At 42.5% G+C, this 25,465-nt stretch overlaps 1 protein-coding gene across 1 annotated transcript in view; it reads left to right on the top strand.

The window, feature by feature from the left end:
- The window catches only part of PBRM1 (polybromo 1), a 101,637-nt gene that overhangs the window by 33,089 nt on the left and 43,083 nt on the right, over window positions 1-25,465 (top strand). Inside the window, exons 13-16 of the mRNA XM_049776153.1 lie at window positions 3,128-3,341; window positions 6,383-6,524; window positions 9,459-9,556; window positions 21,585-21,861. Of these exons, the coding sequence (XP_049632110.1) occupies window positions 3,128-3,341; window positions 6,383-6,524; window positions 9,459-9,556; window positions 21,585-21,861 (731 nt within the window). The remainder of the gene's footprint in view (window positions 1-3,127; window positions 3,342-6,382; window positions 6,525-9,458; window positions 9,557-21,584; window positions 21,862-25,465) is intronic.

The following is a 25,465-nucleotide window of genomic DNA, read 5'->3' as shown; positions in this document are numbered from 1 at the left end:
GAATTAATCCTGATGGTGCTTAGGAAACTATATGGATTGAACTTAAGCTGGCCATGTGCTGTGCTGTGGCTCTGAGCTGTGCACAGTTTCTTGCATCATATATGAAAAGTAGTATATAATAGCATAGTTAAATTTATTTCAGGATTGCTGGGTTGTTTTAACATTAGAAAAGATAAATCATTCCCTTTGTTAATAGATTAAAGGGGTAAAACCTATGTTTGATCGACCAGATGCACTTTATAAATGCTTCAAAATCTTTTATGATTAAAAAACAGCAAACTAGGAATAAGAGGGGAGCTTTATTTACATGATTAAATACATCTCTATTTTCTTTTTGGTTTGGGGCCACACCCAGCAGTGCTCAGGGTAAGTGAAAGCTATTAAAATCACATTGAAGGGGCCGGAGAGATAGCATGGAGATAAGGCATTCGCCTTGCATGCAGAAGTTTGGTGGTTCAAATCCCGGCATCCCACATGGTTCCCTGAGCCTGCCAGGAGCAATTTCTGAGCGTAGAGCCAGGAGTAACCGAGTGCTGCCGGGTGTGACTCAAAAACCAAAAACAAACAAACAAACAAAAATCACATTGAAAATAGAGATGTATGCCAGGAGTCACCCATGCACTAATCTAGAATGCACTGTAGTTCGACTCCCGGCATCCCATATGGTCCCCCAAGCCAGGGGAGATTTCTGAGTGCATAGCCAGAGGTAACCCCTGAGCATCACCAGGTGTGGCCCAAAAAAACAAACCAAAAAAAAGATGCAATTTTCAGCAAGTACTGTGACCCAAATATATTACATGACAGTCTAATGTGTCACCCCAGTAAGTAGAAAACTTGTTTAAGGACCATAGCCAGACATATATCAGTCATCAAAACAACGTTGACAGATTGACAGCAGGGGCTGAAAAGATAGAATAGCAAGAATGGCAGGCCACTTGCCTTGCACACAGCTGACCCGAGGTTGATTCTTATCAGCCTATTGATTCTCCCAATCTCCCAATCCCTGGTAGGAGGAATCCTTAAGAACAGAGCCTGGAATAATCCCTGAGCATAGCTCTGTGTGGCCCCAAAACAAAAATAAAAGCAAAACAAAAAAGTATTAACAGCAACAAAAAAGGAAAGGGAGATTTTTTTTTAATGTAATAAGGAATTTTTTTTTGGGGGGGCACACCCGTTTGACGCTCAGGGGTTACTCTTGGCTATGCACTCAGAAATCGCCCCTGGCTTAGGGGGACCATATGGGACGCCAAGGGATCGAACCGCGGTCTTGATCCTTGGCTACTGCTTGCAAGGCAGACACCTTACCTCTAGCGCCACCTTCCCGGCCCCAGTAAGGAATTTTTAAATTATTTTTGGTCTTTGGACCATACACAGGGATGCTCAGGACTCTGCATTCAGGAATCACTCAGGGTCATGTCACTACTCAGACAACCATATGGGATGCCAGGGATCGAACCCAGATTGGCCATGTGCAAGGCAAATGCCCCAAGAAGGATTTCTAAAGACTGAGTTGTTTTGAGCTTTCTACTTAAAAGACTATAGATGGGGCCAAGGCGTTGATTCAAAGGACAGATCCCATTGCATTGTAGGTGGCCAGGGTTTGGTCCCCAGCACTACATGGTCCCCTGAATGTCACTCTACAGCCCAAACTCCCCACCCCAGAGAAAAGACACAAATAATTTCTTAGAATTGGGTGCTGGATATAGGATCATTTTACAAAACCCGCTTTACTTGAGCTGGGGAGAGAGTATAGCAGGTAACGGTGCTTGCCTTGCACTCATCCCACAGGGTCCCCTGAGCACAGCCAGGAGTAATTCTCAAGTGTAGCCCTAGGAGTATCTCCTGAGCATTATTTGATATTACCCAGAAACATATATGTTTATATGTATATGTATGTTCTGGAATCAGCCATACAAAAACTTTAAAAGATGGTTTACAAATAAAGACTTTAAAACTTGAAGTTTACAAAAAACATCTAGACAAAAGACACAAAAGATGTGCAAAGCCTTTGTGAAAAAAATCATCACAGTTAGTTGAGTCAGAGAAGTCTACTTTCAAGTCCTGTCTTTCCTTCTAACTCTGTGATTCTGGATTCAGATCCCTCTCAGCTGACCTTAGACAGGTCATCCATGAAAGCCCAGTGTCTTTGGAATAGAAAAAGCAATGCTTGTTCTCTGTAGTAGTTTGAGGATGATTTGAGTTTGGTGCCTGTTAGCTCTATACGTAATTAGTACTTAAGTATGGTTCTCATTCTTTGGGTGGGTGGGGTGGGCAGAGTCCACACCCTGCCATGCTCAGGGCTACTCCTCTCTGCTCCAGGATCATTCCCGGTGGTGCTCAGGAGACCATGTGGTGCTGGGGATCAAACCGGGGTCTGTCGCATGCAAGGCAAGCATCTCAACTCCCCTGTACTATCTCTCTGGTTCTCGAATTATCATTTCTTAACCTGGGAACACAGTGATGGTTATACTGGAACCATCAAGAAAAATTGTGGTTGTTATTTAGAATTGAGGGAAATGAACTGTATATTTTGTTTTCCCATAAAACTAGTTACATACTTTGGTGTATAAATAATTAGCTTCCAGTGAAGAATTCCCTTCTTGAGGGAATCCGCCAATCCTAGAGAGTGCTATTATTAGCTCAGTTGTACAGAAACTGAGGCTAAAGCAAGCTGCCAGTATCAGCCCAGTCTACATTTACGTGATCTTTTACTCTCTATTGTCCTTTTGATTCTGAGATCTGTGTGAATGGGCTCGATCTTAGATTAGCATTATAGGAAGGAATCTGAAGAAAGCACGTTTTAAAAGAGAGACATTTGTAGGTTTTAGAAATAGGACTTTATGTAACATTCTTTCTAATTTGTTATGCCATCTCTCTAAATAAAGTGTAATTAATTATATTAAGCCTTACTACCATCTTTGGGGGTGGGTGAATCTGGAGGGCTCCAGCCTAGGACTTCACAAAAGCAGGGCCTATTCTCTGCCACTGTGCCCCAGCCCCAGCCCATTTGATCCCTTTTAGTGAAGGCTAGAGATTGTTCTTTTAAAATGTCTCAGACCTTTGTAGCTTAATCTAGAAGGTGGTTGAAAGGTTCTTGCACTTCTTAATATTCTTTCTCTCTTTCTAGCTGCACGTTATGAGGAGGGAGAGTCAGAAGCAGAGAGCATTACTTCATTTATGGATGTTTCAAATCCTTTTTACCAGCTTTATGACACAGTTAGGAGCTGTCGGAACAACCAAGGACAGTTAATCGCTGAGCCTTTTTTCCACTTACCTTCCAAGAAAAAATACCCCGACTATTATCAGCAAATTAAAGTGCCCATATCACTGCAGCAAATCAGGTAAGATACCTTCTTCATTGCTCAGTATAAATATACTTTCTTGGCCTGTACATAAGTATTTCTTCCAAATAGCCACTGTATTATGAACAACCTTTCATCTACGGTATTTAAAATAATTAGTAACAAAATTTTTTCTTCTAAAATGGATAAGTGTTAGGTATGATTACCCTTAAGAAACAGCTTTGTGGGGCCGGGCGGTGGCGCTGGAGGTAAGGTGCCTGCCTTGCCTGCGCTAACCTAGGACGGACCGCGGTTCGATCCCCCGGCGTCCCATATGGTCCCCCAAGAAGCCAGGAGCAACTTCTGAGCACATAGCCAGGAGTAACCCCTGAGCGTCACAGGGTGTGGCCCAAAAACCAAAAAAAAAAAAAAAAAAAAAAAAAAAAGAAACAGCTTTGTGAACCGTAGTGCCTAAAAGGGAAGGGAGTAGGCAGGGCAAACATGTGGAAAGCCAGAAAGAAGAAAAGTTTCTACAATAAATCCAGACCTGTCTGGGGACCAAGTCGTTGGGGGGGGGGGGGGGGGGCGTGTGAAGCAGAGAGGGAGAGAAACTAGGGAAATTGAACTTTTACTCTTTCTCATGGTGATTTTCTTTAAAAAATAAAAAGCGAGGGTCGAGAGAGATAGCATGGAGGTAAGGTGTTTGCCTTTTATGCAGAAGGTCATTGGTTCGAATCCTGGCATCCCATATGGTCCCCCCAAGCCAGGGGCAATTTCTGAGCGCTTAGCCAGGAGTAACCCCTGAGCATCCAACGGGTGTGGCCCGAAAAACCAAAAAAAAGAAAGAAAGGGAGGGAGGGGGGGGAGAGGGAGGGAGGGAGGAAGGGAAAAAGGGAAGAAGAGAGAGATAGATAGATAGATTTATTTTTAAATTATCCAGCCCAGGGATAAGACAAGCAGCAGAATTCATATCTCCCACACACACACACGCACCCAGAAATGTGCAAAAAATAAAAGTATATGGGGGCCAGAGTGGTGGCACAGGGCATAAGGCATCTGCCTTGTTTGTACTAGCCTAGGACAGACTATGGTTGATCCCCCAAGCCAGGGGCGATTTCTGAGAGCATAGCCAAAAGTAACCCCTGAGCATCACTGGGTGTGGCCAGAAAAAAAAAAACACAAAGAAATGAAAGTATCTTATTCAGATCTATAGTATTATGGCAAACCTTGAATTCTCACTTTGTACAAAATATTTAGAGTCCTTCTGTTCTTTAGGGCCACACCTAGCTATGCTCAGGGGTCACTCCTGGTGAGGCTCAGGTGATGGAACCTGGGTCAGTTACATGCAATTTGAGAGCCTTACCCAGTATTCTATCTTTCTGGCCCCAGGATTTGAAGTATTTATAGGAGTAGGTATTAGTAACAGCAACAACAGTCCTAAAGAGAAAGAACAGCTTTTTATTCTTTTCATGTTTCTTTTTCGTTTGTTTGTTTTGGGGCCACACCCAGCGGCGCTCAGGAGTTACTCCTGACTCTAAGCTCAGAAATCACTCTTGGCAGGCTCAGGGGACCATATGGGATATTGGGAGTTGAACCCAGGTCTTTCCCGGTCTGCCGAGTACAAGGCAAACACCCTACCAATGTGCTATCACTCCAGCCCATATTCTTGTTTCTTTTATTGTTTGTTTGGATTATTTTGGTGGTTATGAGATATTTTATTTTATTTGTCATCTGATGGTACTCAGAGTTTACCCCTAACAGCCTCAGGGATCACTACTGATGGTTCAGGAGATCATATGTAGTGCCAGGGATCAACCTGAGTTGACTCAAGGCAAGTGCCTTACCTCCTGTATTATGTCTACTGCCCTGAGAATGACATTCTTTTTATCTTTAGTGATTTTTAATTGAATCACTATCAGATACAAATCCCAGTATGATTGAGTTTAGTCATAAAATTCCAATACCCATCCTTCACCAGTGCACATTTCCTGCCTCCAATGTTCTCAGTTTCCTTCCCATCCTCCCTCCTGCTCATCTCTATGGCAGATACCTGAGAATGAAATTCTTAAGACTTTTTTTATTTTTCAATGAGCCACATCCTGTGATGCTCAGGATTACCAGGTTACTACTAGCTCTGTACTCAGAAATCACTCCTGGTGGGGTTCTGGGACTGTATGGAATGCCAGTGAGCATTATTGAGACTTAAGTAGGGACAGTGTAGGGTGCTTGTCTTGCACATGACTGATTCCTTGTAGCACATATTTTTTCCCAACCACTTCTAGGAGTGATAACCCCTGAACACAGAGCCAGAAATAAGTCCTGAGCGTAGTCACTTGTGTCCCAAAACCAACCAACTAACCAAAAGACTTTTTTTGTTTGGTTGGTTTTCAACCACACCGACCGAGTGATTCTCAGGGGTTACTCCTGGCTCTGCACTCAGAAATCGCTCCTGGCTTTGGCTTGGGGGATCATATGAAAGGACATCGGGGGATTGAATCACGGTCTGTCCTAGGTTAATGCATGCAAGGCAAACGCCCTACCGCTGTGCCACCACTCCAGCCCCATAAAAGACTTTTTTTTTTAAAGTCGTAGCCAGGAAAAGCTCAAAAGACTGAGCATGGGACCAGAGCAAATGTGTATCAGTGGGTAGAGTAATTGACTTATACCAGGCTGACCATATTCAATCTCTAGCATTCCATATGGTTCGCCCAGTACTGCCAGGAGTGTTAGCCCCTGATCATCACCAAGTATATCCCAGAAACCAGAAATTGTGAGATGGGTAAACACATCCTAAATGTGAGAGTCTGGGATTGAATCCCAGAAACCACCTAGCCTCCTAAGTATCCAGCCAGGAGAAACCCCTACCACTGTCAGATGTGCCCCAAAAAAACAATCTATAATAATAATTTATTTTGTTGTTTTGAAATTTTAGTCATGTTGTGGTACTTGTTTCATGTCTTGGAAAGGTCTCCAAGTTTTTAATTTTTTATTACCTATAACATCTCTTTTATTTGTTGGGATTCTTGTATTGAACTTTACTAAGATTGCTTTATAGCTTTTATAATGGAAAATTCTAGCTGTATGTTTGTTGTTTTTCACAGAACAAAGCTAAAAAACCAAGAATATGAAACTTTAGATCATTTGGAGTGTGACCTGAATTTAATGTTTGAAAATGCCAAACGCTATAATGTTCCAAATTCAGCCATCTACAAACGAGTACTAAAATTGCAGCAAGTCATGCAGGTATGATTTCTTGATTTTGCTAAGTTTTTTAATGCATAATTGAAAAAGATATTTTGAATATAGGCTTATTTAGGGGGTTGCAGGGAGTCTGGTTTTGGGCGATACTTGTTTGTGCTCAGGTCTTATTCCTGGCTCTGCACTCAGGATTCACTCCTGGTGGGGCACAGGGAACCATATGGGATGCCAGCTATCGAACCTGGGTCTGCTACATGCATGGCAAGTACCCTAACCACTGTACTTACCATTTCTTTGATCCCTTGAATATGCTCTCCTGTTTGTTTTGTTTTGGTGGGGTTTTTTTGGCCATAGCCAGAGATTCTCAGGTTTGGGTTTTGGGCCATACCTGGCTGTGCTCAGGGCTTACTCCTGACTCTGCACTCAGGAATTACTCCTGGAAGTGCTCAGGGAACCATATGAGATGCTGGGGATGAAACTCAGATCAGCTGCATATAAGACAAATGTCCTACCTGCTATCACTTAGCCCTTGAATATGTTCTTTTAAGGTATGTGATTTCCCTCAGCAATATCACATTGTTCATTTCATCCACAAACATTGCTGTATACTTTTTGAGTTGGCAAGACTATGTAGAATAAAAAAATACTTGGTTTGTTTTGGAGCCACATCTGGAAGTGCTCAGGAGTTACTCCTGGCTCTGCACTCAAGGACCACTCCTAGCAAACTTGGGGGACCATATGGGATGGCAGAGATCAAACACGAGTTAGTTGCTTGCAAGGGAAATGCCCAACCTGCTATATTACTCCTGCTCCTAAAAGAATAGTTTTTAGAAAGGAGTTCACTTTGTGAATTCAGAAAATAGGCATTTGTTTCTGGGATGATGTATTTCAGGATTCTCAGAAAATTACCTTTGTGGGCGTAAATCAACAGTATAGCGGGGTAAAGTGCTTTTCTTGCACTCTGGCATTCCGTACTGTCTCCCAAGACTACAGGAGAGTGCAGAGCCAGGAGTAAGCCCTAAGCACCATCAGGTGTGCCCCAAATACTATAAAAAGATAAAGGCTAGAGAGTATCCTCAATGATTGAGCAGATCTCTTCCTAGAAGGCTCAGGTTCAGTTACCCAATACCAAAATGGTTCCCAGTACTGAGTCAAATGTAGTCCCAGGGTACCATCAAGTGTGGCCTTCAAACAAAAGAAAGTTACCTCCCATTCACAATGATATTCTGATATAGCTATAAGCAAGGCCCTTTTTTTTAATTTTTTAATTTTTTTTTATTTTTGGGTCACACCCTGCATCGCTCAGAGGTTACTCCTGGCCCTACGCTCAGAAATCACTCCTGGCAGGCACGGGGGACCATGTGGGAAGCCGGGATTTGAACCTCCGACCTTCTGCACCCAAGGCAAATGCCTTACCTCCATGCTATCTCTTCAGCCCCCTAGCAAGGCCATTTTTATTGAGCAAAACTTGCTTAGAAAGAAGAGAAGAGGCCAGAGAAATAGTACAGCAGTAAAGCATTTGCCTCGCATGCGGCCAACATGGGATAGATCTGGGTTCAATCCCTGGCATCCCATATGGTCCTCCAAGTGTGCCAAGAGTGATTTCTGAGCACAGAGCCAGATGTGACCCAAATTAAATAAATAAATAAATAAATAAATAAAGACTAGTTATTTTATAATGTTTACAAGTAGTTTGTCAGATCTTCCTGTGAACATACCCTGTAGTCCAGGGGTCTCAAACTCACAGCCCGCGGGCCGTTTGTGGCCCTCCGTACTACATTTTGTGGCCCTGCCCTAGAGGAATCTTTTTTTGTTTTGTCTTGTTTTAGTTGTTTGGGTCACACCCCCCAATGTTCAAGGCTTACTACTGACTTTGCCTCCTGCGGTCCCCAGGTAAATTGAGTTTGAGACCACTGCTGTAGTCATTTGACCAAGGACTATGTAGAGTTTTTGAGAAAAAAAATTCATAAATATGGGGCCGGAGAGATAGCACAGCAGCGTTTGCCTTGCAAGCAGCCGAACCAGGACCTAAGGTGGTTGTTTCGAATCCCGGCGTCCCATATGGTCCCCCGTACCTGCCAGGAGCTATTTCTGAGCAGATGGCAAGGAGTAACCCCTGAGCGCCTCCGGGTGTGGCCCAAAAACCAAATAATAAATTCATAAATATGAAGTACAAATAGTGTGTATGTGTTAGTTTGAAGTAGACAGTAGACAAAGGCAAGAGAAAATTTTTTTCTTTTTTCTTTTTCTTTTTTTTTTTCCCAGAGTCACACCCAGCTGCTCTCAAGGCTTACTCCTGACTCTGCGCTCAGATATAATTTCTGGCAGTGTTTGCCATGTAGGAATCAAATCTAGGCCTCTAGCATGCAGAAACGTGTACTAGCCCTTTGAAAATCTTCCCTGTCTCCTTTGTTGTCTTTTTTGGTCCATACCCATCTGTACTCAGGACTTGTTCCTGAGTTTGTTCTCAGAGATCACTTCGGGTAGGGCTTTCGGTGGGGGCTCAATAGAGGGTGCCAGGAATAAAGCCAGGTCAACTGCATGCAAAGCTAGCTTCCTGCCTAATATGATCTCTCCCGCCTCTCCCCCCTTGCAGCTCTCTTTTATTTTTTGGTTTTGGGTCATACCCTCGGGTGCTCAGATTTTTCCTTGGCTATGCATTTAGGGATCACTCCTGGTAGGGCTTCGGGAATCCTATGGAATGGTGGGATCAAACCCAAGTGAGATGCGTGCAAGGCAAAAGGCTTACCCACTGTCTCTTCTGTTCCTTTGTATTCAATGCATTTTAGCTATTGTTTAGTTCTCACTTCAAGGTTTATTTTAATGAGTTTTGGAAATGTTGGTTCCCTCCTTAATTTTATACATCATACTTGTGATTGTGTCTTTCTGAGTGAAAGGGATACAAGTTGAGCTCTTGAATCATTGTACCATATGAGTATTCAGCAAAATGAACTTCAGTCCTGAAATCTTCTCTTTTAGGCAAAGAAGAAGGAGCTTGCCAGAAGAGATGACATCGAGGATGGAGACAGCATGATTTCTTCAGCCACCTCTGATACTGGTAGTGCCAAAAGAAAAAGGTAGCTATTCTTCTCAGATCTGGAGAGATCTTTTCAGCTTCTGCTTATTTGGTTTAAGATACCTGCAGAAAAATGTTTTTGAAATCTGAAGTATGAATTATTTTATAGTTTTCAATATTTGATAACATCTTACACAATTATTTTGAAATTGTGAATGATGAACACTTTTCTTGGTATAGGTACCCATTTTACATGGCTTAACTAGTTTGGAAAAAAAAATACCTTAATCTTTGTTATTAACCAGTTTCTTTGATTTTAGTATGGCATTTTAAGAGGGCCACTTAACTCTAAGTCATTTCCACATGGTGAATTATAAAGATGAAATATGAATTTTAGGAAAGGTAAGTAGTCATTTGGTGCAACTGTTACAGTGAAGTAATTTATTATTCTTACCACATTGTTTATCTTAGTCTAATCTTTATTTTTTTTTTAGTCTAGTTCATTTTAAGGATGTTGGATTGTAAAATATCAAGTGGCAGTTAATAAAATGTTAAGCTAGATAATTTAACTTCTAATGTTTCTCTCAACTAGCTAGTCTTTTCACTCATGGGTTTTATTTTAAGGTTCTAAAGCTGAATTTGAAATAGAAGTACATAAGACCATCTCTTACTTATGTGTCTCACGTGCTGAATTTCTCCGGCTTAATCTTTGTGGACTCCTATTCTCTCCCTCAGTCTCAACTCTTCACCATCTTTTTAATAGCGTCAATTCAGGGAAACTACCTTAAACAGAATAGTCACTCATAACAGGACTTAACATATTCAAAGTCGAATGGAAAGGTGTTGACAGTACTCTCTGTTTATGTATCTATAGATCACTAAGATGAGGGAATTTTAAAGTGTTTGGAAAAAGAGAAGCTTTCCCTTTTTCCCACTTATAAATAACATCTCGGAAATTTTTTTAGCTTTGAGAATAACTGCTATACTGTGCCAGGTTAATAACAAGAGGGATTGGTCTACCAGGAGGTCTGAGTCTCCTCCATCACTGGCCGATGAATTACATCCTTCCAAGTTCTTAATTCCTTGTTATACCAGGGACAACGGAGGAAAATGTGAAAGCAGATCAGAGACATCAAATCAAGAACATCTTTGAGTGTAAACATATAACGCTACTACAGCATCACGAGTGTTTTCCAGATCAGTCACCAATCAAAGATATAAACTTCTCAGGCAAAAGAGGTAATGGAGGCAAAAGTGATGGTTCAGCCAGTGCCAACAATGAAGGGGAAAAGAAATTTAAGTCAGTTGAGTGTTAAGAAAATAGTTTCAAGGGAGCTCTAGTCCAAGCCAGATTTTTTTTGGTTTTTCGGCCACACCCGTTGTATGCTCAGGGGTTACTCCGGACCATATGGGATGCCAGAGGATCAAACCACGCTCCTTCCTTGGCTAGCACTTGCAAGGCAGACACCTTGCCTTGAGCACCACCTCGACGGCCCCACCGAGCCAGATTTTTTAAAATTACCTTTGTTTGTTGGCACAATCCAAATCAATTATCTGAAAGGTATACTATTGAAGCAAAATTAAGCAATATAGTTTAGAATAATAAAATACTTCTTTAGACAAATAGGTTTTCCTAGAAGTGTTTTGTGAAATAAAGCATAAAACAAAACTAATAGAAGGACGAGCATGATCATAGCTAAAGCAAGGAAAGGAAAAAAGTAGCAAAATAAACTACCTGCACTTTTCAAATAGAAGCACGCTTGGGCATTACCAAGTCAAGTAGGCAGGACACTTGCCATGCACATAGCCAGTGCCAGCTTCCCTCACGCCCCATATGTTCCCCCGAGTACACCAGGAATGGTCCCTGAGTTCAGATCCAAGACTAAGTCCTGAGCATTGCCAGGTGTGAACATTTGTCCCCACCCACATCCCCCCATTAAAAAAAGTAGTCTAGGAAAGGGACTGGAGAGAGAGTACAGCAGATAAGACTGTACCTAGGTTTGACCTCTATGTGGCAGACATAGGTTTGATTCTGGCAAACCCTTATGGTCTTCTGAGCTTTTCTAGTAGTGATCTTTGAGTGCAGAGCCATGAGTAAGCCCTGAGCACTGCCAGGTGTGGCCCAAAAATAACAAAATAAGTTGAGAAAAAGGCCAAAGAAATCATGAGCTGAATGCATGCTTTGCATGCTGGAGTCATGGGTTCAATTCCCAATACTACATGGAGCTGGAATTAGCTCCTGAGCACTGCTAGGTGTGGTCCAACCATCCCGATTCACACACACACACACACACACACACACACACACACACACACACACACACACACACACACACACAAATAAAAAATTGAGAGAAACTGATCATTTGCTTGAACTGCAACAAAGGAAATGACATGAAAAAAAATTTAGAAGTTAATTGTTAAAAGATTTTAATAATAAGTCTACATGTTCAGGATTCTGGAAAATTCAGCCCACTAAGTTAAGTTAAACTTGTCCACACTAAATCCAAATTGACCAAATTTTTCAAGTACCACTTGCCATGATTTCTAAGTACTGTGACTGCCTTATTTTTTAATATTAATGAATGTGAGAAAAATTAATGCAGTTATTTTCATTCTGAGAGTACATTCTTCTCCACTCTCCCTCTACAAATCTTCTTGCTCTCTTCCATGTTGAAATGTTCTAAGTATTCTTAATATCTTCTATCCTGTGGACTAAATTATCCTCCAATGTTGTTTATTTTGTTTCTCTTCACATGTAATGTTTGTTTCATGCATGTTTACCTTGCATGCAGAAGGACGGTGGTTCGAATCCCAGCATCCCATATGGTCTCCTGAGCCTGCCGGGGGTGATATCTGAGTGTAGAGCTAGGAGTAGCCCCTGAACATTGCCGGGTGGGAGCCAAAAATAAAAACAAAAACACACACATACACACACAAAAAGAAATAGAACTTCCCTATCATTGCTTTTCCTTGGAAGTTATTCTGAGATTATCTAAATTTTAATGCCAAATGTAGGCCACACTGCATATTTTTTTTTAACATTTTTTTTCGGGCCACACCCATTTGATGCTCAGGGGTTACTCCTGGCTAAGCGCTCAGAACAATTGCCCCTGGCTTGGGGGGACCATATGGGACGCCAGGGGATCAGTTCTTTCCTTGGTTAGCGCTTGCAAGGCAGACACCTTACCTCTAGCGCCACCTCGCCGGCCCCCACACTGCATATTTTTTAAGGAGGGACTGGAGGTATGATTCAGTGGGTAAGGCTTGCACAAGACTGACCCATGTCCTATCCCTAGTACCCTATATAGTCCCCCAAACCCACAGGAGAGATCCTTAAGCACAGAGCCAGAAGTAACCCCCTGACCACTGGCTGTGCCCCTCAAATAAAAATAATAATGATTTTAAATTAAATTAAATGTTTTTAATTGGGGGCCAGAGAGATAGCATGGAGGTAAGGCGTTTGCCTTTCATGCAGAAGGTCAGTGGTTCGAATCTCGGCGTCACATATGGTCCCCTGAGCCTACCAGGAGCAATTTCTGAGCATCAAGCCAGGAGTAACCCCTGAGCACTGCCAGGTGTGACCCCCCAAAAAATGTTTTTAATTAAATTCTGAGGGCTAGAGCACTAATACAGTACAATTTCAGTATCAGTTTGCCTTGCCTGTGGGCAATCCAGGATCGATCCCCAGCATCCTATCTGGTCCCCCTGAACACTACCAGGAGAAATCCCTGAATGCAGACCCAGAGCCCCTGAGCATTGCTAGCTGTGGCCCAATAAGAAAACAAACAAAAACTAAAATTAAATGTTTCTTAAGAAAAGTTTTCTTGTGACTGAAGAGATCGCATGGAGGTAAGGTGTTTGCTTTGCATGCAGAAGGTCAGTGGTTCGAATCCCGGCATCCCATATGGTCTCCCGAGCCTGCCAGAAGCGATTTCTGAGCTTAGAGCCAAGAGGAATCGATGAGCGCTGCCGGGTGTGACCTAAAAATCAAAAAAAAGAAATAAGAGAAAAGTTTTCTTAGATGATAAATACAAAAAAACAAATCATGGGTTTTGTTTCTTTTATATCTTAAGTGCATAGCAACCAACATTGAGTAGTAATAGGGGAAAATATGTGGCAACCTCTAGAACTTGATCACCCAAGTTTAGATTCCATCAGGTCCTCTTACGTCTTTAGTCTGAGCCTCATCAGAAAAAAGATTTGATGATGATACCTACATAGAACTGCAGTATAGATTGGTTAATAGGCCTAAAACCCTTAGCAGCAGGCCTAGATCTAGTAACTCTTCATTAACTGTAGTTCTGTAAATAGTTTCTGTTGATATCTCGACCTGGAAGATCATTTAGTTTACAATCAAATATTACTTGCATGTAAAAACTAATTGGAAAAGAGGAGAAGGTTTTATTCCTTGACAATTTGAGTCTTGAAACTTAAAAAGCCTTTAAAAAGAAGTAAATCTTTGGATTTATATAGCTTAAGAGGCATTTCCACAGACTGGTACAACAGCAGGTAAGTTGCTTACTTTGCACATGCCTAAATCGGGTTCAATTCCCAGCATCCTGTGAGCATCACCAGGTGTGACCCAAAAACACAAAAATACATTTCCAAAGCTCTTAGTAAGGCTAATGAGTCCAAAGTTCAGCGGCCACAAAGCCTTATAAAGTTTATGTAGATTAGAGTAGTTCCTAATACCTTGTGGGGAAGCTGTAGAAGGGCAACCTGGTGTTTTATCCACTAACCAAGTCTAAGTTCCAGTTACTTACTTTTATCATCTTAGCTCTTCACTTGACTTCTTTAGGATCTATGTTGATATAATAGTTGTACTCATGGGCCTGGGAAATACCTCAAAGGACCTAAATGCACAGTTTGCGTGCTTGAGGCCTGGCTTCAAACTCCAATATCATATTGACTCCCAGGTACTGAATTGGAAATAATCCTCATCACTGGATTTGGCCCTCCAAATTGTACCTCTTTTTCAGAATTTGAGGATTAAATGAGATTTACACATAAATGAGGTTTATATATGTTGCTAATATTGTAGTTGGCAACCCCTGCCACATGATACCATATCTGTAAATTGAAATTATATGGTTGCAAATACTAGCCCATCTAGCAATAAAGCAATCTTTGGAAGAATTATAAAAAATTTGAGGAGGTGTTCAGCAAAAGTATGAGGGCCAGTAACTACTAAGACTGTAATATGAAGAATTAAAGGTTAAATTTAGAAGAACTTTGGGATCCTCTAAAGCAGGGGTCTTCAAACTATGGCCCACGGGCCACATATTGTATTTATTCCCATTTTGTTTCTTCACTTCTAAATAAGATAGATGCAGTGTGCATAGAAATTTGTCCATAATTTTTGTTTTTACTATAATCTGGCCCTCCAACAGTCTGAAGGACAGTGAACTGGCCCCCTGTTTAAAAAGTTTGAAGACCCCTGCTCTAAAGCTTAGTGATAAAGTAGGGGAAGCAGAAAGTGACACTGGCCAATGGAATATAGTTCAACAAGCACATGCCTTGTTATAATGTGACTTGGGTTGATCCCAACAATCTTTAAAAAAAAAAAAGAGTGGGGGCTAGAGGAATATTACAATGATGAGGATATTTGCCTTATGTGACCATCCCAGATTCAAAGCCAGGTACCTTACATGGTCCCCTGAGCCTGCCCAAAGCAATCTCTGAGCCGGAGCTCAGAGCCATGAGTAATCCCTAAGCAAAGCTAAGGTAGCTAGCTTAAAAAAAAAAAAAGTCTACTACAAGTTTGTAATCTTTGCAGATTAGAAAAACACCTATTTCTCAAGATACCTGACTCATCTGTTGGAAACTTGGTATTATAAGGTTATTTTTGTTGACTTTCAAACACCCGTCTTCTATTAATATAAAGTTCTAGAACACATCTATCTTTTTTTAAAATGTCTATGATCTGAATCTTCATAATAGCATCTTGGCACGCACAGTAAAAAAAAAAAAAAAACTACAGTTTTTTTATGGTTATAGTGGAGGGCTGTAAGGACAGTGTTGGGTCTACATCCAGCAGTCTTTTGGGAATACTCCTGGCTCAAGGGCCACATACAGTGCTGGGCATCAAATTATGGTCACACATATGTGATCAAGTACCCCAACCCCTGTACTCTGTGTCAGGTAAGTGTTTCATTTGGCTGGCTGGCTGGTTGGTTGGTTGGTTGGTTGGTGGGTGGGTGGGTGGGTGTTGGTTTTGGTTTTGATTTTAGTGCTACACCCAATCAGTACTTGGGGGTTACTCCTGGCTCTGCATTCAGGAATCTTTCCTGGCAAGCTCAAGGGACCATATGGAATGCTGGGGATCAAACTCAAGTGTTTACTTGCAAGGCAAACACCCTACCTATTGTACTATCACTCTGGCTCCTCAGGTCAATTTTTTGTTTTGTTTTGTTTAAGTTTTGGGCCACACCCGGCGGTTCTCAGGGGTTACTCCTGGCTATCTGCTCAAAAATAGCTCCTGGCAGGCACAAGGGACCATATGGGACACTGTTTTTTAAGATGTATTTATTTTATTGGACCAGAGTCATAGTACAGCAGTTAGGGTTCTTGCGTTGCATGCAGCTGACCTGGGTTTGATCTTCAACAATATGACCTAGCCATTCCAGGAGTGATCTTTGAGCATAGAGCCCCGGAGTAACCCTGAGCATCACCAGGTGTGGTCTACCCCCTGAAAAAAAAGAGAAATAAAACACAAAAACAAAAATAGATATTTGCTTTGGTGTGTTCAATGCGACAGTATTTTTTTTTAATTAAAGAATCATGGTTTATAGCTGAGTTGAAATGCGATATTTCAACACAATCTCACCACCAGTCAGATCCCATCAGCAGTGCCCCCATGCTCTATCATCCTCCACTCCCCAAACAACTTCCCAAACCCCCCACCTGTCACCTTGACAGATACATTAAAGTTTTGTGGTTTCAAAAGAAGATAGAAGGAAAATATAAAACAGAAAGTGTGTGATTGAATTTTCTTCACATTTCTCCCAATGGAGAAAATTAAATAACTTGCAATTCATGGTCTAGTAGAGAAAGGAGGAGGTGCATAGCATTGTTTTGAGAAACAGAAAAGTAAAGTGGCATTAAAAATAGCAACCAGAAAATATCAAATAGAGGACTATTGGTAGTTGTCGTTTTTTTTTTCTTTTCTTTTTTACTCCCAAGAATTACTCATGAAACTTGGGTACCTCACCTGCAATTCTTTGCCATCTGGGCCAGTCGTTCCGAGCAAGACCACCCCCATCCCCGGTATTTAGGGGCCTCCAAGGCAGCACCTGGTGAGCACTGTCCAGGCTCAAACCTGGATCAGGTACATGCCAGCGTATGCCCTAACCACTGTACTGTCTCCTGGCCTCAGTAGCTACCTTTTTTTTTTTGTTTTTTGTTTGTTTGTTTGTTTTTGGGCCACACCCGGCGATGCCCAGGGGTTACTCCTGGCTGTCTGCTCAGAAATAGCTCCTGGCAGGCACGGGGGACCACCGGGATTCGAACCAACCACCTTTGGTCCTGGATCGGCTGCTTACAAGGCAAACGCTGCTGTGCTATCTTTCCGGGCCCTGTAGCTACCTTTTTATAGTACAGAGTTATTCTCATTTCTAATGAATTTGAAGTTATTTTTCTTTTTCTTTTTTTTTTTGTTTTTGTTTTTGGGTCATACCCGGTGACGCTCAGGGGTTACTCCTGGCTATGCACTCAGAAGTCGCTCCTGGCTTGGGGGACCATATGGGACGCCGGGGGATCGAACCGAAGTCCATCCTAGGCTAGCGCAGGCAAGACAGGCACCTTACCTCTAGCGCCACCACGCCAGCCCCCTGAGTTATTTTTCAAAGAATCATAGGCAGTAAGGCTGAGCATTCATACTGCGACAAATAAAGTAAGCAGAGCAGCCTCCCAAACTAAGAGTTATTATAAAAGTGTAATGTGCGGGGGCCGGAGAGATAGCATGGAGGTAAGGCGTTTGCCTTTCATGCAGGAGGTCATTGGTTCGAATCCCGGCGCCCCATATGGTCCCCCGTGCCTGCCAGGAGCAATTTCTGAGCCTGGAGCCAGGAATAACCCCTGAGCACTGCCGGGTGTGACCCAAAAACCAAAAAAAAAAAAAAAAAAAAAAGTGTAATGTGCAGCTCTGAGGTGGTTTTGGTTTCTGGCTTTTTATGAAGGTGGCCTCCTCAACAGTTCTGAATATCCAGGTAATTCTTCAACAACTGGGTTGCAGTTTAGTGGGAGAACACAAGGCCACCCCATTCTCCTGATACTTTGGCCCTCCAGGGCTACACTGAGCAATGCTAGGGACCCATGTTTGTACCTTAATCCTGATCCCTGTATTAATCCCTATGTTCTCTCTGGCCCTACCTCTTTCATTTTTCTCCCCCCTGGCAGCCTGATTGATATAATTGGCCCAAATACATTTTTCAAATTTGTTTTGTTTTTGGCCTTCCCCCAGCAGCACTTGGATTACTCCTGGCTCTGCACTCCGAAATTACTCCTGGCAGGGGCAACCGTATGGGATGCCAGGAATCGAACCCAGGTCAGCCACGTACAAAGCAAACTCCCATTGGGAAGGGTCTTGGGAAGCTACACCCAAATCCAGGGTCTCAGCTAGGTACACCAACATTGTTTGTTTTGGGGCGACATCCAGAAGTGCCCAGGGTCACTCCTGGCTCTGTACTCAGGAATCACTCCTGGTGGAACTCTGGACCATCTACGATGCTGGGAATCAAAGCGGGGTCTGCTGCATGCGAGGCAAATGCCCTACTCGCTGACCTTTCTCAAGACCCACACATCACTCTCAAAGTATGATTTAAATGGAGAAAGGACACTGTTAGTAATGTAAGTTCTAAAATAGTGAGTGTTAGGGCATTTTTTTGGGTTTGGCCCATGCCCCACATGCTGTGCTATGCTGTAGTACTCATTCTTGGCTCACTGTTATCTCCCAGTGATGCTTAGGGACCATGTTGCGCTGGGGAATCACTAAAGCAATACATGTGTTCCTAGAACACAAATTTTACATATAATTAAATTTTACATTTTGGATATATCTATTAGAGGTGCCCAGTAATATAGTTACTGTTTGACTTTTTTTAGGGGGGGAGGCTTTATTTTTGGGGGGGGGGGGTCACACCCGGCAGCGCTCAGGGGTCACTCCTTGCTCTACACTCAGAAATAGCTCCTGACAGGCTCTGGGAGCCATATGGGATGCCGGGATTCGAACCACCAACCTGCATGAAAGGCAAACGCCTTACCTCCATGCTATCTCTCTGGCCCCTGTTTGACTTTTTTTTTTTTTAATATTTTCTGTCTTTAAAACTTTTTTTTAAAGGGTCTGGAGTGATAGTACAGAATTTAAGTGCTTACCTTGTATGCAATTTGCCTCTTTTTGTTTGTTTGTTTGTTTTGTTTTGGGGCCACACCAGGTGATGCTCAGAGGTTTACTCCTGGCTCTGCGCTCAGGAATCACTCCTGGCAGGCTTGGAGGACCCTATGGGATGCTGGGGGTCTAACCGTGGTGGGCTGTGCAAAGCAAATGACCTGGAGCCAGTAAAGGTATAAAGCTGATATATTGGTAAGGGTTGAAATCTTTTGCTTGGAATTCCTGGAATAAAAAGTTATTTTATTCTGAGTTGACCATATAGGAAGCTGGGGATTGAACCCATGTGAGGAAAGAACTCTACCCACTGTGCTATTGCTCCAGCTTCAGATAAAAAGCATTTACAAGAACCAGAGGTGTAGTTTGATCTGAGTTCAATCCCTGACACTCCATCATTATCCCTAAATCCTGCCAGGTGTGGCCCCAAATCAATAGTGTTTACCTCTATCTCAAGAGCGTGTAGCAGATAGGTACTTACCTTACATGTGACCTACCCAATACTTCATATGGTCGCCCAAATTCCACCACGAGTGATTCCTGAGCACAGAGCCAGGAGTAATACCTGAGCACCTTAGTGTGACTCAAAAACAACAATAAAAAAAACCTTTTATGTTCTGCATTGTAAAATTTTAGTTAAGTGTTTATAGAAATTATGGTATATTATTTTTATTGTGTACTTGGCAATTGTTAATTCTAGTTGAGCTAGAATTTTCTTGCTAGTATCCTGAAGACATATAAACAGCGGATGCGGGGTCCTGAAGCCCCCCCAGGGGGGACCCGGCCAGCAGGAATTAGCTGGGAAGGCTTCTCAGACAACCGCACTCCTATTTTGCTGAGTAGAAGAACAACCACACCTGTAAAAAATCTGAGAGAGGTTAATAATAAAGACCTAAGGCAATATCTCACTGCTCAAAGGTATTTATTGGGATACAGTTCCTTCTTTTATAGTGAAGGAGAAGGGGGCAGTACAAAGGTGATGTCAGTCATACTTTTTGGCGCGAAGGCCCATACAAGGCAAGGATATATTTCAGGTTTCAAGGAACAAAGAAAGTAAATCATGCTCTCAATAAGGAAGTGGGCAGTGGGCTAGGGGGCTGGATGACCTTCAAGTTATGATGAACGTGCTGTTTCTATGGAAATTTCTAGTGACCTTCTAGCTGCATTCCTAATTGCTTGACTATCAGGAGCTGGTGCAAGATGTGCTTGCCTCAGTGTTCTTGAACAGACAATGTAGCATACATTTATTGATAACAGCCTAGTTCACTCCGAAATGTGGTCTTAAGGAGTGAGGCCTAGTTTCTGATAACGGTACCGGACAGTGTTGCTCTCCTCCGGGCTAGAGTTAATTATATCCTGCAGCTGCACATTCCTTTCTCTTTAGCTCAAAAACTCACAGCAAGACTGCAAATAGCTTTTAGGTGAAAAGCTGGACTATGGCAGAAAGAACAGCAAAATGGCCTCAAACAAGTCACAGTCCCCAACAAGCGGACTAGAAATCATATTGAAAGATCATTTCCTGGGGCCAGAGAGATAGCATGGAGGTAGGGTGTTTGTCTTGCATGGTCCCCCGAGCCTGCCAGGAGTGATTTCTGAGCGAAGAGCCAGGAGTAACCCCTGAGTGCTGCTGGGTGTGACCCAAAAACAAACAAAAAAAAAAAAAGATCATGCCCCCAAAAATTTACTGTGATAGCACAGTGGGTAGAGCATTTTGTCTTTCATGCAGCTCACCTGGGTTTGATCCCTGGTGTCCCATATAGTCACCCCAAGCCTGCCATGAATGATTTCTGAGCACAGAGCCAGGAGTGACTCCTGAATGCTGCTGGGTGTGGCCCCAAAAAAAACAGCGAAAACAAAAAAGGGAAGCAAAACTAAAGATCCATGCCAGAGGGGCCAGAGAGATAGCATGGAGATAGGGCGTTAGCCTTGCATGCAGAAGGACAGTGGTTGGAATCCCGGCATCCCATTTGGTCCCCCGAGCCTGCCAGGAGCGTAGAGCCAGGAGTAACCCCTGAGCGCTGCCAGGTGTGACCCAAAAACCAAAAACAAACAAAAAGATCCAAGCTAGAGTCAACACTGAAATCATGAGACCCAAACTTTTAACAACTGGAATTAAAAACTGTTATGATGGCATGAGATGGCCTCTGGGAACATTGGTGGAGGGAAGTTGACAGTTGTGGTGCAAATGATCTGTAAACATTGTATGTCTAAAAGTCAGCTATGAATAACTTTGTAAAGCACAGTGGTTTGAATAAAAAAAATTTTTTTTAAAGAATAACATATCTAAGGCTCTAAGCCAGGGGTCTCAAACTCAATTTACCTGGGGGCCACAGGAGGCAAAGTCGGGGTGATCCTTGAGTGCAAAGTCAGTGATAAGCCTTGAACATTGGGGGAGTGTGTGACCCAAACAACTAAAACAAAACAACACAAAAAAATTCCTCTAGGGCAGGGCCACAAAATGTTGTACGGAGGGCCTCAAATTTGAGACCCCTGCGATCTGACTGGTGTTCATTGACTACTACCAGGGTCACTGTTTTTTACTATTTTGAAATTTTTGTAATGTTTGCGTACAGCTTTTAGCTTGTTTACTGTGTTTGTGTCATTCATGATCAGTGGATTATTATAAAGCATGTTCATCAGATGAATTGGTTTCCTCATAAAGAAAACTGACCTTGTTCTCATCTTCTTTTTTACTTTCCAACAGTAAAAAGAACATCAGAAAGCAGCGAATGAAAATTTTATTCAATGTTGTTCTTGAAGCTCGAGAGCCAGGCTCGGGCAGAAGACTTTGTGATCTCTTTATGGTCAAGCCATCCAAAAAGGACTATCCTGATTATTACAAAATCATCTTGGAGCCAATGGACCTGAAGATAATTGAGCATAACATTCGAAACGACAAGTACGCAGGGGAAGAGGGCATGATAGAAGACATGAAGCTGATGTTTCGAAATGCGAGGCACTACAATGAAGAGGGCTCACAGGTGAGGAATTGTGGCAAGCCCGGTTGGAGACACGGTTTCATTGGTCCACTGGTGGTGTAATGTCATTCTAGAAATCAGGTTACTGTGTGTGTGTGTGTGTGTGTGTGTGTGTGTGTGTGTGTGTGTGTGTGTGTGTGTGTGTGTGTGTGTGTGTGTGTGTGTGATCAGATTAGTGTGTGTGTTGCAGAAGATCATTGGTGTGTGTGTGTGTGTGTGTGTGTGAAATCAGATTTGTTTGTGTGTGTGTTGCAGAAGGTCGTTGGTTTGAATCCCGGCATCCCATATGGACGCATATGGACCCCTGAGCACTGCCAGGTGTGACCCAAAAACAAAACAAAACAACAAAAAAAAACCCACGGGGGGGGAAAAAAGTGTGTGTGGTGTGTGTGTTCATTTTTATTTAAACCTAGGTTATTCGTTACCAGTTTAATACAATGTCTTAATGAGGCTTGAGCAATAGTTCAGTAGGAAGGGTGCTTGCCTTGCATATTGTAGGCACTTCTATTGTAGGCACTAAATGGTTCCATGAGTTCAGTCACGAGTGATCCCTGAGCATTGCCAGGCCTGACTCAGACAAAACAAAACAAACTTAAAAATGGGATAGAGTTGGGGCTGGAAAGATATTATAGGAAGGAAGGGACTTTTCTTGCGTATTACTGACTCTGGTTCAATTCCTTGAACACTGCCAGGTGTGACCCAAAAAAAATGCCAGGAGTAACCTGACTCAGATGGCTGAGTACATGCTTTGTTGTCAAAGGCCTGACTTTGATCCTTTGCTTGAGGGCCACAAACACCACCATGTATTACCCCAAAAGAAAGCACAAAAAGAGGGTGCAGTACATTTTTTTCAAATTCGTATTCTATCATCCTAGACTTGAATTATGCTTCTGCCAACCTCTGTGTCAATAACTTATCTTTTCTGTATTTTCCTCATCTTTATTTGGGATGAAAATAATACTTTGTATGCAATGTTGTGCTCAATAAGTGCTTAAATGAGAATGTGTAATACCGGGGCCGGAGAGATAGCATGGAGGTAAGGCGTTTGCCTCTCATGCAGGAGGTCATCGGTTCGAATCCCGGCGTCCCATATATGGTCCTCCCGTGCCTGCCAGGAGCAATTTCTGAGCCTGGAGCCAGGAATAACCCCTGAGCACTGCCGGGTGTGACACAAAAAAAAAAAAAAAAAAAAAAAGAATGTGTAATACCATACTTGGCATTGAATAAGGACTAGTAAGTACTAACAAGGATTATTATCAGTGTATTAGTTGACTGGGTTTCTTTGAGGATGGTGCTATTACATAATCAGGAAATAGTCATCACTGCCTCTGGATAATTAATAATTATTTAATTAATAATATTGGGCCAGAGAGTTAGTACAGTGGGTCAGGCACTTACATACTGCCAACCCCGGTACTACATATGGTCCCTCGAGCCCCAACAAGGGCAAGTGAGCCCTTAGTACAGGGCCAGGAGTGCTGGTGACCAGCCCCAGATGCACAGGCCTGAAGCAAGAGCACCACAAGGATTAAGAAAACAAGATGGGCCGGAGCAGTATCGCAGTGGTAGGGTGCTTGCCTTGCACACGGCTGATCCAGGACAGCCCCTGGCTCAATCCCCAGCGTCCCATATGGTTCCCCAAGCCAGGAGCGATTTCTGAAGGCAGAGCCAGGAGTAACCCCTGAGTATCACCGGTATGGTTCAAAATCCAAAAAAAAGGGGGGCCCCGGAGAGATTGCACAGCGGCGTTTGCCTTGCAAGCAGCCGATCCAGGACCAAAGGTTGGTTCGAATCCCGGTGTCCCATATGGACCCCCGTGCCTGCCAGGAGCTATTTCTGAGCAGATAGCCAGGAGTAACCCCTGAGTGCCGCCGGGTGTGGCCCAAAAACCAAAAAAAAAAAAAAAAAAAAGGAAAAAGAAAGAAAAAGAAAAGACATAAGAGAAAAGCATGTGGGGCCAGAGAGAGGGCATTTGCCTTGCATGCTGAAGGACGGTGGTTCGAATCCCGGCATCCCATATGGTCTCCCAAGCCTGCCAGGGATGATTTCTGAGCGTAGAGCCAGGAGTAGCCCCTGAGCACTTCCAGGTGTGACCCAAAAACCAAAAATAATAAATAAATAAATTTTAAAAAAAAGAGAAAAGTATGGGGTCAGGAGGCGCACAGCCTCATGGACTCATGGACAGATACAGTATTTATTATTTAGGACCAGTAAACATTGGAAGAAGATAAAAATTAACTGACAGTTTTCTGTTTATGATCATCTAACCTGGCTAGGGTTTTTACATATTAAAGGGGTCCAGGACAGCTAGTGTAAAAGTCTCTAGAATGTCTTCTTCTGGGAGAGGTGACAGATAAAAGGCCCCATGAATAGGGCCTTCCGTAAGGGTGCCCAGTAATTAGAAAGGGTCCTTAGATCACCTTTTTTTCAGACCTCTCCTGATACTATCATCTCTCCAGCTAAACTTATTTCCTGATGTCTTCATAGCCAACACAGGAGTAAACTCTGAACTTAGACAGGTGTTACTCAGTGCCTCCCCCAAAAATGTATCTAGTTTCAAAACTTCTTGATATTCAGTTCTTTATGAGTATAGCTAAGACTGCATTCTACCTTCATTTTGTTGGTGTTATTTCAAATCCTTTATCTACTTGGAAGTTTCAAGATATAATCTTCAAATAATTGTTTTCTACCTGTTACAGTGACTGTAAAAGTAGACACCGTAGGCCAGAGAGATAGATAGTACAGCAAGTAGGGTATTTCCTTTGTATGCAGCAACCCAGGTTTGATCTCCAGCCCAAGACCACCAGGTCCTCCAAGCCCACCAGGAGTAAGCCCCACGCACCATAAAGTGTGGCCCAAAAACAGACACCAAAAGATGTGCCAAGCATACTTATAATCAAGGAAATGGTTCAGTCATAGTTTACTTTATCCTTCAGTTACTAACTAATAATGCTGCTTATCTTTGCCTTTAGCAGAAGTGGCCAGGTTGATGATGTAGTTTTGTTTTTATTTCTATTTTGGGGGCCACATCCAGCAATACTCAGTAATTTTAACTCTGCACTCAGGATTCACTCCTGGTGGTATTTATAGGATGCAGAGGATCAAACTGAGTTGGCCACCTGTAAGGCAAATATCCTACTCACTATACTGTTGCTCTGGCCCCTGAGAATGTAATTTAACAGTAGAGAAATGAGGGACCATAAGAACATTGAACCTGGCCAATTTGGTTCATGCCTGGCATCCCATATTGTCCTCTGAGTAAGCCAGGAGTAAGCCCTGAGCCAAGTTGGGTGTGATAGCCAAAATTAATAGCAGTAGAGAACTTTTCTATGTGTGAGGTCATGGTACAGTCCCTGGCACCACATACACAAAACTTTGGAGGTAGTCAAAGAAGCAAAGCTATCCATTTCCTTATCCCCTATTCTGTGGTGGTCTGCTTTTGTTGCTCTTTAATTTTGAATTTAAATTAACTAGACAATTGATTTTATTAACATTGGAAAATATTAAAACTTCTTTAGGGGATCTTTAGTGTTTCTGAAAATAAGGTTACATTTCAGGTATTTTCTTTGTTGCGTATTAATGTATTTGACATGTTAATAGAAATTAA

Source organism: Suncus etruscus, chromosome 7, assembly GCF_024139225.1.
Source record: "Suncus etruscus isolate mSunEtr1 chromosome 7, mSunEtr1.pri.cur, whole genome shotgun sequence".
Classification (NCBI taxonomy): domain Eukaryota; kingdom Metazoa; phylum Chordata; class Mammalia; order Eulipotyphla; family Soricidae; genus Suncus; species Suncus etruscus.
Note: the sequence above shows the minus strand (reverse complement) of the source record. Positions and strands in the feature narration are given on the sequence as shown.